This window comes from Stenella coeruleoalba (assembly GCF_951394435.1).
Source record: "Stenella coeruleoalba genome assembly, chromosome: 2".
In the NCBI taxonomy this organism is placed as follows: Eukaryota; Metazoa; Chordata; class Mammalia; order Artiodactyla; family Delphinidae; genus Stenella; species Stenella coeruleoalba.
Window position 1 is genome coordinate 34,531,057 of NC_137147.1, and position 12,552 is coordinate 34,543,608.

General features: G+C 32.6%; 1 protein-coding gene across 15 annotated transcripts in view; it reads right to left on the reverse strand.

The window, feature by feature from the left end:
* Positions 1-12,552, reverse strand: part of GPHN (gephyrin) — a 617,199-nt gene that overhangs the window by 310,417 nt on the left and 294,230 nt on the right. For 13 of the 15 annotated variants that reach the window (XR_013827354.1, XR_013827355.1, XM_079915075.1 and 10 more), the window contains one exon: positions 3,828-3,922. The exons of the other annotated variants lie outside the window; for them this stretch is intronic. Coding sequence is in view for 11 of the 13 variants with exons in the window: in XM_079915075.1 (XP_079771201.1) it covers positions 3,828-3,922 (95 nt within the window). In the remaining 2 variants the exon portion in view is untranslated. The remainder of the gene's footprint in view (positions 1-3,827; positions 3,923-12,552) is intronic. 15 annotated transcript variants of the gene reach the window in all.

Sequence of the window (12,552 nt, forward strand, 5' to 3'; positions counted from 1 at the left end):
AATAGAAATTTTAGAACTGAAAAAATACTGTATCTGTAATTTTAAAATGCACTGGAGGGACCTCCCTGGTGGTCCAGTGGTAAAGAATCTGCCTTCCAATGCAGGGGACGCGGGTTTGATCCCTGGTCGGGGAATTAAGATCCCACATGCCGCTGGGCAACTAAGCCCATGTGCCACAACTACTGAGCTCGCGCGCCTCAGTGAGAGAGCCGGCGTGCCGCAAACTACAGAGCCCACGTGCTCTGGAGCCCACGTCACAACTAGAGAAGAGAAAACCCACACACCACAACTAGAGAGAAGCCCGTGAGCCACCATGAAGAACCCATGTGTAGCAATGAAAGATCCTGTATGCCTCAGTGAAGATCCGGCATGCTGCAACTAAGACCCAACGGAGTCAAATAAATAAATAAGTAAACAAATATTTTTAAAAATTCACTAGACAGGCTCAAAGGCAAAATAAAGATGAAAGAGGAAAAATGTCAGTGAACTTGAAGATAGATTAATAAAAACAATCTGAAGAATAGAGTAAAAATGAATAAAAAAAGTGAACATCAGAAACCTGTGACATGTTATCAGAAGATGTATAATCCATATCACAAAAGTACCAGAAGAAAATGAGAAAGAGATTGGTGCAGAAAAAGAAAAGTCTGAAAAATAGCTAAAGATTTCCCAAATTTGGTTAAAGACATAAGTTTACAGATTCAAGAAGCTCCTTTAACCCAAAAGGATAAACTCAAAGAAAACCACACCCAGATACATAATAATCAAATTGTTGAAATCAAAAATAAAGAAAAAATATCTTCAAAGCATCCAGAGAAAAAAATCATACATATAAGGGAATATCAATTCAAAAGACTGTGGATTTCTCCACAGGAACCATGGAGCCAGAAGAGAATAGAATAACATTTTTTTAAATGCTGAAAGGAAAGAATTGTCAATCCATAATTCTATATCTAGTGAAAATATCCTTCAGAAATAAAGGTAAGATAAAGACATTTCCAGATGAAGGAAAGCATTAAAAGGTTCTGCCAGCAGACTTGCTCTAAGAACTAGAATTCTGAACAAATAACAACACAACAGTGATCAACACTTAAACTTACTATGAATCAACTGTTCTGGGCACTTAAGCGGGCTAGTTTACTTAATGCAAGAAGGCTGGTACTACTAACATCCTCATTATAGAGATGAGAAAAGAATGATGTTATGTAACTAGTAACAGAACAAGAATAGAACCCAAGCAGTCCGAGTTCAGAGATGACACTCTTAACCTTTACTTGATGCAATCTTCCAACTTACTTGTACAAAAAAAACTGGAAAACTGGAAGATATTAAGTTAACCAAGCAGATGAAAACCATTTAAACAGATGTAGTAATTAAAAAAATTATTTTTATTTAATGCTGCTCTCTAGAGATAAAAATAGGAAGGCAAGGCACCAACTTGATGCATTACTTAACCTTGAAAAAAAATTCTATTACAGCTAGGATGAAACACTGAGTTATCAATAGGAACCATAACAAGAAACATTTTTTTGAGTACCTACTATGTGTCAGAAATTGTTTTGGGGCTGAGGATATAAAAAGAATAAGATAAAGCTGCTGTTCTTAATACAAATTTGGATTTTATACAAATTAGGTAAAACAGACAAGAAAGTAAATAATTACAATATAGCACATGTTATAATATAAGCATGTACAAAGCCCCAAGTACATACAAGGTAAAAATGCTAAACAAAGGAAGCATCAATCTAATCATGGCTGTTTAACATTTTTTTTAAACGATTTGAAAAGCACCAAAAAATAAACATTAAGGGAAATAGTCCACAATTCCCTTTTCCATAGCTCATGCCAACTACTATCTCTGTTTCAAATTTGTAAATAAACTCTCAGTTCAATAGGTAATGAACATAAAGAAAAGCCAGAAGAATCTGACTGTGTATACCATGTGTATATAGAATCTGTTTGTGTATACTATGCTGTGTACACTTTAGTTTTCAAAGCCTTCAGCCTAAAGATGATGGACTTATTTCAAAATACTTAAAATCAGCTCTTGCTAACTTATTTCCCATTCACTCAGCAGTCTACTGCTCAGTAATTATGTGGATTCAGAAGGGAGAGGAGAAATTAATCCAGAAAAATCTTTCAATAAGGCAAAAGTGTTATTTCTATATTAGATCAAGAAAGCTATATTCAATTTAAAGAGTTACCTTAGCAGTTGTAAGGAACAAGTTCTCCAGATAAACTGGGAATCCTGAAGGTAAGGACCATTTCTTACTTTTCTTTCCATACTTACATCCCTAATGGTTAATGCAAGGCCTGGCAAATAGAGTATTATTATGTCTGTTGAATTAGATTTTTATTATAAAATAATTAACAAGAGGTAACGTTTAATTCTTTCTTGACTATATTCCTTGAATGCCAAGAAAGAGTTCTTTTATGTTCAAAGACTACTACTTAATTCCATAGAGAAAAGAGACCAAATGTGACCTTTGATCTCCTACAGTCAGGTAATATAAGTAAGGGTTAAAAAAAGAACAGCATAGGGCTTCCCTGGTGCCGCAGTGGTTGACAGTCTGCCTGCCGATACAGGGGACACGGGTTCGTGCCCCGGTCCGGGAAGATACCACATGCCACGGAGCGGCTGGCCCTGTGAGCCATGGCCGCTGAGCCTGCGCGTCCGGACCCTGTGCTCCTTAACGGGAGAGGCCACAACAGTGAGAGGCCCGCGTACCGCGCAAAAAAAAAAAAAAAAAAAAAAAGAACAGCATAAAAGAATCAATGTGAGTTCATAAAAGACCAGCATGGACTTTTAAATTCAAAATCTCTATCAAGCTACTTTAGTTCTTTTTTTGCTCTTATTAAAATGAAATGTTATAATATAGTATTTGTAACAGGAAAGAAAATACAGTTAACTAATGACCCATTCACATTTCCCTGTAGCTGTGCTTCAAGTGGCTGGCATTTATGGCATACAAACTTAGTCTAAGTAACAGAAAGAGCATTATAACTCATATTCTATGCATTCAATAGATATATTTACTTTTATATTCATATTGCACACAGGATCAATAAATGGCTATAAATAATGATTGTGAAACCCTGCAATTATAAAGTTGCTGTATATTTTCTAGATTGCTCTGAAATCAACTGTATTAATCAATGGTCATTAAATCAACAGATTCTCACTAAGTTGATATTTCTGTCTTTAACGCAAGTGATGTATGTTGTTCTCATTAAAGGGGATTTTAATCTAAGAATTGCTAAAATAATAACAAATAAGTAACTAAACCATCAAATTGAGGATGGATGTCACCATCTAGGTCAACAAAGGCATAGTTTTAAATACACTAATTTAATATACTAGTAATATATTATTGATTGAGCTTCTTTTCATGACCACACATCAACATGCCTATTTATAAACTGACTTGTAAAAACTTATTAAAAAAGACTCTACTTCTTAGTTTTACTAAATTAGTATTTAATGACAACTAAGGGAAATTAATTGATGATTATAATCACACAAAAAAAGAATATTTTACATCTTAATAAACTGGACTCTTCTTGGGGTTATAATTGATAACTTTTAGCAGTAATACAATATTTTCTAAAAGTTTCAACACAATATGCAAAAACAAACAAACAAAAAAAGAACTTGAAAGAAACTGTGGCCAATATTTAACTAGACAGGATACTGAGACTCATAACTCTGGGAAATAAGGGGGGCAAAATTAAGTGGTATGACTGGAGTTTCTTAGGTTTATCAGTCTATTGTAGTGATTAGTGGTATGGAATTAATTTTCTTTGCAACATGTTGGTGACTTTCTTACCTAGAGAGCATGCCCAGAGGTGTAACATTAAGTGATCCCATCAGCATTGCCAGGGCCATCCCTGGCGCTTCCCGTTCTATTACTTCTTTTGTGGCCTGTAATTAAAGATTAAATAGCAGACTGAGTGAAATTAACCAAAAATAAGGAAGGCAGAGTAGTAAAATTAACTTAATTATAAATCATGCTATCTATAAACCATACTTAGTAGTTCTCCAAATATTTTTTTAAGGCACCAAGACTCAATTCTTTGGGACCACTGAATAAAAGCTGAGGACCAGAACATCAAGGGAGCTTTTACATTAGCAGACCTTTCTTATCCCTTACAATTCAGAAGTATTTAATAGAAATTTCATCTTGCCTAATAACCTGTATTTTAAAATTAAGCCTCAGATTGCTATAAGAGCTCAATAGATTTTCACAGAATAAAAAATCTGGGTAGTTTTCTTTGTCTATTACTCTTGAAATAATTAGTCCGTAAAAACCCAAGATCACCTTGTATCTCTCCTAGCTCTATGATTTTATGATATAATAAATGGAACTCAAGAAATCATCGAGTCAACTTTCCCCATAAATTGGGTAGAAGAAAAACTCTAGATTTACCATTTCCATATCTTCGATATAAATGAACTGATTGTTTTTAAAAAAGAATTAATGAAGTGATAGGCTTTAGCTATATAATAGAACTTTTAAGATAGGGCATTCTTAAGACAAGTGTGGTTAAACCTCGAATAAGGTACTGAAGGAGGCAAGAAAATTTCATTTTCTAAAGGTCAATGAAAATAGGCATATATTTATCATAATGTGATGGTAAAGATATGTTTTAGGCTAAAGTTGGGAGTGAAACACATGATTTAATCCATTTCTAATCCTCTTTCTACATATGTAGCAGGTTACAATAACTGGGAGCAACACAGGAAGAAAGCTTGCAAAATAAAGTATTACAGTAAGTAAGAAGCAAGACAAAATAAAAAGTAAGTTATGGAAAAATATAGTGAAAGATTGATAGTTCAATATTTCATTAGAAGTCGAGTGATCGTCCTAAGTAAAAATCACTGTTCTAGGCAAAATTTAGGTTGGTAAATATCTCATCTAGCCTAATAACCTAAACTTTAAAATGAAGCCTCAGATTGTTATAATAGCTCAACAGATTTTCATAGAGTAAGAAATCTGGGCAGAGCAGTTAAAATGCACCAAGTATGTGTTACATGCCAGTTGATGTTATAAATAAACTTTTAAGATGCATATAAATTAGTTAATCCCTTATAATTATATAGAATAAGGGATTACTGGAATTGATGTAATCTACTGGTTCACTGAATCCCAGCATAATGCTATATTGAACAATGTCAGAAATTTTAAAGGAAAATTAACACTACCATAAAGCTTTTCAATAAAACCTGCTTTAAAAATAAGGGGCCAACAGGAAGGAGAAAAGGACATACTTAAATTTCTAAGTTTGGGAGCTAACTACTTTCATTAAAATATCAATATATAGCTGAAAATTGTTGAGCTAGTGTTATATATAATCTATCCCATGTTTTCCAAATTTAATAAATCCGGTATGATTTTGAGGTCTCCTGAGAAGAAACACTATTTCCATGTTAAAATTGCTTCACTGAAGTTTACAACTTCTTCTTAGGGACCTTAAAATCTTAGAGCCCTAAAAATCAACAAAGGGATATTACTGAGAACAATCTTAAAACAGCTCTTTGTATAGGGTTAATATTTATTTCATTATCTGTTTGAAAAAGTCACCTAAGCAATGCATGACATTTAATGAATTTGAGGGTCCACATAAAGATGATATACTCCAAAGTATAGTAGCACACGTTATTTAAGGACAAAGGAAGAAAATATCAACAGAGAAGTGACAGAGGAAGTCTTTCACTTACATACTTCAAAGCACAGCATTTATCCATCCATACAACAAATACTTATTAAGCACCTACTATGTACTAGGTGGTATTCTATGCAATGATGTTGCAGTAGTGAGTAAAACTTGTAAGAGTGTGCAAACTCACTGTTATCTAGTACATGAAAAACTCAATTGACAAATTACATATGAGAATTACCTAAAAGAAATGTAATTCATTCATTTTTCGAGATCCTCTAAAATATACCGTCGGATTTAGCCAGACCACAGTGATCTACCTGAAAAGGCTCATCCACTTTTAAAAGAACTGTTTTACTGGACTTTGCTTTTATGGTATGCAGGTGGATACAATTAAATGGCTCAATGAAACTCATATTTATTTTAGCGAGTATTTGAGAACATTGCTCACCACACTGTACTGAGGTCCTCTTTAGGAGGACCTGTAGGAGAAATTTCCTCTTACGTATTACAACTAGGAATGGGGTACACTTCTGTGATACCAGTTTGTCTTTAAAATTATGATGACTGTGAATCAAGTTACCGTTGAGAAGAGAGACTAATTTATGAATATTTTTTAGTAGGCTTACTGAATACAACCCAATTTCATCTTATTTTTCCTTGCCCTATTTTCCATATTTATCTTATTAAAAGTTCTGTTATATTTTATGTATTTGGCTAAACCATCTTAAATACTTTTTAGGGTATTAGTAAATATATGGATAATAGATGGATGAATGAATGTATGTATTCTTACACAGGGGTCTTCATCTTTTTCCAAACATAATTTAGGGAGGACAGTTAATTCTTTCTGAAGACTTTCTAGACAATGTTGGCCTATAGACATAAATCTTGTACAGCATAGAACATAAGAGGAAAATATATATTGTGGTGATGCCACTACAAGGCATTGGTGTTGACAGGGGTGAGTGAGGAGGGAGACCCTCTCCAGGACTAGACACAAAGCAACCCTTTTGCTATATATTCCTAAATAATGCACAAATATAGTCTTTCTTACATCTATAACAAATACATCTTTTCCATAAAACATTAGAACCATTCTATTTACTTTTTATTTTCTCTTCTTCTGTTTGGTGTAGCAAAAAGATCACCATCTGTGAAGTCAGACAATACCACCATACAATTAAGGTCTGGAGAGTAAGGACCGGATCTGTTGAAGCACCTACCATAGTGTCCAACATACAGAACGTGCACTCAATAAATATTTGTTGAATAAAGGAGTGAATAAATGAACCCATATAGGCTTGAAACCCGGCTTTGTCACTTAGTAGCTCTGTGAATTAGAACAAAATATTTAATCTCTCTGAGCTTCAGTGTATTTATGAATAAAATGGAGCTAATAATAAAGCATACCTACATTTTATGAGAATTAAATGATGTAAGTAAACACCTAGCATAGAGTAGGTATTCAATACATGTCAATTTTCTCTATGCCTCTGCTTTCCAATTGTTACATCCTTGCAGTTTTGATTATACCAGTTAAAGAAGAGAAATAATACAAAAATCCAGAAACCAAACCTAGAAACAGTGGTTGAGAACCAAAGATGAGGGGAAAGAGAACAGAGAGCAAGAACCTAAATGTAAGAACATTGACAAGTTGGGGGCAGGAAGAATACTGAAATAATGGTATCTAAAGGGAAGAAACAGCCAAACGAGATGGAAATTGGAAGATGGACAGGAGGGCAAGAGCTGGGTGAAAACATCTGTAAACTGTAAATGGAGAGGCTCAACTAGAAGGCAAAGAGCAAGAGAATAAAAGTTAGTTTAGAATAAAATGAGAAAAAACTATCTGTCGAACTTACTAGAAAATCCAAACAGAAGAGTAGTTTTAACAAATGTAGCTTTATTCCTTCAATCATATACATTAGGATGACAAGCACAGATAAATGAAGGTTATCAGTACTTGTTAACAAGTAGATAACAAGCAATCATTATCAATGGACTATTCATAATCAATGGCAAAAAAAGATGCCATTAAAAGTTTGAAATCCTTTTTTCTTAATTAGTTTCATTCCGTTTCCCACATTTTTTAAATAAATTATTAAATTTGATTACCAACTTCTGTTTTTCCTTGAGCAATAGTAGAAATTTATATTCTTACTTCAGATATAACCTTTTTTGGACTAGTAGTTTCCAAAATAATGAGGTTTAATTGGATTTAGCTATACTCTTTAAATAAGACATTTTATTTTTAACTTCTAAATACTTTCTAAACTTTGAAGGTTGCAATCTCCTACGCAGAATCACTTATTGTGATTTTTTCTTTTACCCTTGACACTTTGAAGATAACATGAAAGTCAGAAAGATGCTTCAAAGACTATTCAAGTTGCAAAAAAGGGTGTCATAAACAATGATTCTATAGTCCAGGGAAATTGTCAATGAAGTTCAAGTCCATTTTTAACCTTCATAGGAAAAATTACCTTAAAAAACATTATTGCTAAAAGTCAATGATATTTAAGTATGCACAGGACACACAATAGTTAAATGTAAATGTGCAGAAATTTCTTGTATGCATGGTGGTGGTGAAAAATCACTTAGTATAGTGCTTTTACTTATGTTTTAGACATATTTTTATTAACAGGTAGAATTTATGCATTAATATTTACATGCTTGTTACTTGACCATGTAGATTTAATACAATTTCCTCCTAACAACTACTACAGTGCCCTCTGCTGATTAAATAATCTTAAATAACAAAGACTATCTTTGAAACAGTATCTAATGGGTACTAATAACCTTGTTAAGCTATCAAGGTGGGATATGATTACAGCAGTGGTTCTCAAACTTTAGTGTGCATCAGGATCTCCTAGAAACCTTGTTAAATGCTGATTGCTGGGCATACCCAGAGATTTTGATCCAGAATGTCTGGCTAGGGTCTCAAATTTTGCATATCTAACAAGTTTCCAGGTTATGCTTGTGATGCTGGTCAGAGGACTACACTTTGAAAAACAGACTGCAGATAGAAGGAATGAGGTAGATTCATGATAATGTACACAACTTGTTCTAATATTCATAATCACCTTATAATCAACTTTGTAAAATAGATTGAAATAAATGTGAGGATCCTTCATCAGAGCAAAATATAGACCTAGTGAGGAGATAAATTAGGTAAAAATAGGCAGTTTAATGCCAGCCAATCAAACTTTCCTGACTCTATCCATTAACGTCAGCCAAATACATTTTCTTGACTCAAACACATAAATTTTATTTTACACTTTAATAAAAGGTTATAATAAACAATTCAGATCTTGTCTCTATATGTATCCTATGGTACAGAGAAGCTATCTTTAATATATTTTTTTCTCAGGACTATACATGATGAATAAAATTTACATAGATGACTAACTCATAGGGATGTTCAAGGAACACCAGCTATAAATTTACTCTTTTCTCTCCTCATTTAAGAAGCAGAGCAGAGTGGAAGTAAGAGTCGCAGTATTATAAGGGCAGTCTTTAATTTATTCCACTTGATTAAAAACATTCATATACAGATTTTGTTAATTTTATATTACTAATTACAAACACCTTTCAACTAATCATGTCATTGTATCGTAACAGTGTGACTAAGTGGTTAAAAACTACTGCTACAAAGAAGAAGCTGCAACTAAGTAATGAAAATAGTTATTCCAGTTTAATTTGAGAGTTATGAATGCACTGGTAATGTATTTCTCTTCCTTGGAGCTTTAGCCTTCTTAAATATTTACATCTTTTTCCACTCTTGGAAGAAGCAGAAAGCTTTTCAAAATGGAGATACTCCATTTTGTTTTTCAGTTAAAGTGGTACAATATTTAAGTAAGATCTGGTTATAATGAAAGATCAAAGGAGACAGTATAATTATAGAGAAAGAAACAAAAAAATAAAAATAAAAATTTAAGTACTCCAGGCAATTTCATCGTCCATTCCATTCAACGAACATGTACTCTGCAGTGAGCATGAGATGTTGAGTGAAGAGTCTACTGTTTCCATTGTTCATCTCAACCCTTATTAAATAACCAAGTTGAGTATATGTATAGCAGTGAGTACTCCAAAGTTTTATAATTTCTTTACCCAGTGAGTACTTTTTCATATTATTTTCCTCATTTATCTAAATATTGGTAGTCAAATTATCAAACAAAAAATCAGGGAACTCAAATGAGTGAATTATTTTTTATAAGAGATTCTCACAAGAATAGCACTTATCTTTATAGTCTACTTATAAATTGTACTATTTTATATCTCATTCCAGGAAAAGGGAGAAAATAGTGGTATTTCTATGGATTATTAGCATTTTTATATATGCATTACACTTTTATTCATTTTTGGCACTATGTGAAAAATAATAAAGTTCTCCTTTATTGTAGATTGTTGGTTACATGTCCTTTAAGCTATAGAGAAGAAAATGTTATTCATTCATGTTCTTCAAAAGTTGATATACAGATATGGAAATATATCCTGTTCTCAAATCTGAAAAAAAATGAAGTAGAAAGATGATCCAATTTGAAATTGTACTGAAAGGCTGTTGTCTGCTCAGTTAACTGGTGAATGTATAACCCAGCTTCTTTACTCCAGCTACTTTGGAATTTTGTTTTTTTAATGTAGTTAGTGGTGTATAATATAAGTAGAAACATAAGAGCTACCTAAAAAAATCTATACATTGGATTTCCACTCTATTGATGGTCACACATAATTACTTGGTTTACTAAAAGCAGTGTAAGTTTTTAATGTTCATATAACAACATAATTTAAGCCATTCTTGAACATCTTAATTGAGAATAAAGGAAATAAGCTCCTACTTTAGACTTATAAATACTATTTGCAAGTGACTCACTGCCAATTGATTTTAGAAAATCTAAAACTTTGCTCTTTTGCCTTAAGATACAATAATTCTCACTGGTGGCCTCTTTAGGAAGTATCCACATTAGAAACACGTAATTATCACATCTGCAGTTCTCTTGCGACAAAACTAGATTCTCACCAAAACAGACACATGTGAAAAAGTGAGAGGAAGAAATAGGTGAGGTAAAGGAAACAGAGTGAGTGGAAGAACTGCTAAGAAAAGAGAAAAACCAAAAACAGCTCATTCCTATTTTAAATATTATTATAAGGTGTTGCATTTTGTCTTCTCATACCACCCTCAGTTTTAAAATTACAGGCCAACTGGGAAAGATGGAAATGAGTACAGTACTTCCTAAAAGCAAAGAAATGCAATATTGCTGTTGTCTTGCGATAAGCTTAACTTAGTAGAAGTTTCAATAGTAAAGATGAGAGAAAAATCCATACACATTAAGTATTTGGAGGCTATGACATGCTGTAGCTTGAATTAAATAACTTGTTCTCTTACGGTTTTGCTCATCTAAAGATGGATTTTAAAGCTACTAACCTCTCACTTTATGATCAGGATTTTTATTCGTCATCTATAACCTAATAGTCCTTCATTATTCACATATTAAATAAATATAAGCTTTTGTTCTTATGCCTCCAGAAATTTATCCATCTCTCAGTTTCCCATTTGTAAAAAGGGGTAATAATATTTGTTATCCATCTTATAAAACTAAATTGTTAACACTATAAAGCAATTTTAGTTAACTAAAAGGATGTCATATTTATAATGCTAGTATGATAACATTATATATAACATAAATTTATAATGTGAAAAAGCTCTTATTTCTCTTATTGCACTGGAGAGCTAAACATGAATACTATTATTTAGCAACATAATTTAATAATAGGAGAAATATTCACATCAGAATGTTTTATTTATGGAGCCTTTCTTACAAAACATCTATAGATATTCTGTGTTTAAACACAACATATTCCTATATTACATAATACAGAGGAGACATATTTTATTATCTTTTTGTAAGTGAAGAAATAGACACACTAATAAATTCTATGAATAACGCAAAGCCACACAGTAAATCAATAAAACTTAGGCCTGTAGACTCCAATTCTGAAATTAATCCATTAAATCTATTATGTTTTCAGTTTACAAGGTATTACACCCTATTCAGACATAGGAAGGATCTTTGTACTTTGCTTAAATGCGACAGAACATAAAAATGCTCAGTATCATTCCTAACACGTAGTAAGTGCTTAACAAATGTTGAATACTATGATTTGTACTAAAACAAAAGTCTAAAGTCACTTATGTCATACAAGTTGCTGTAATGGACTACAGTCAAAGCAATTGTGAAAACTGAATAGTTCTACCAGAAGCAGTACAGAATAGAAGTTATGGGTACGTTTGTTTTTGAATGTGTGTGAATTACCAGATGTCTGAAGATTGCAATATGCTAGCAATAATCTTGAAAACTTAATGAAGATTTATCAAGAAACAGCAGTTTTGGAGATACCAATGACCAGGAAATATAGCCTTGGACATTACCATAAAACCTCCAAAGTAAACTGGGAAAAGAAAGTGAGACGATTATAAATATATTTTGAAGAAAAATAACTAACAGCACCTCCTGCATTTATGCTTTCACCTAAGTCCAATAGAAAACAGCTACATAATTACATATGTAAGCAAAGATGAAAAAATATAAGCAAGTATCCATAACTACTTATGGTAAATAAATTGTTCAAATTGGTAAGCCAAATAAGTTTATATAATTTTTAAAATTTCCATAACAACCATACATTACAAATTAAGGCTGTGAAAACAACATCAGCCTGACAAGTCAGAATGGACTTGGACCCAGGATGTTGTAAAATAGGGGAACGCAAAGAGGCAACGTTTGACTCAAGTTAATGCTCTGCTGCTCATGCTAAACAGAGGGGTCTTATCATAATCACTTAAAATCAACAACATTATACTTTATAGTAGAAAAATCTACTTTGCAAGAGTCTCTCAAA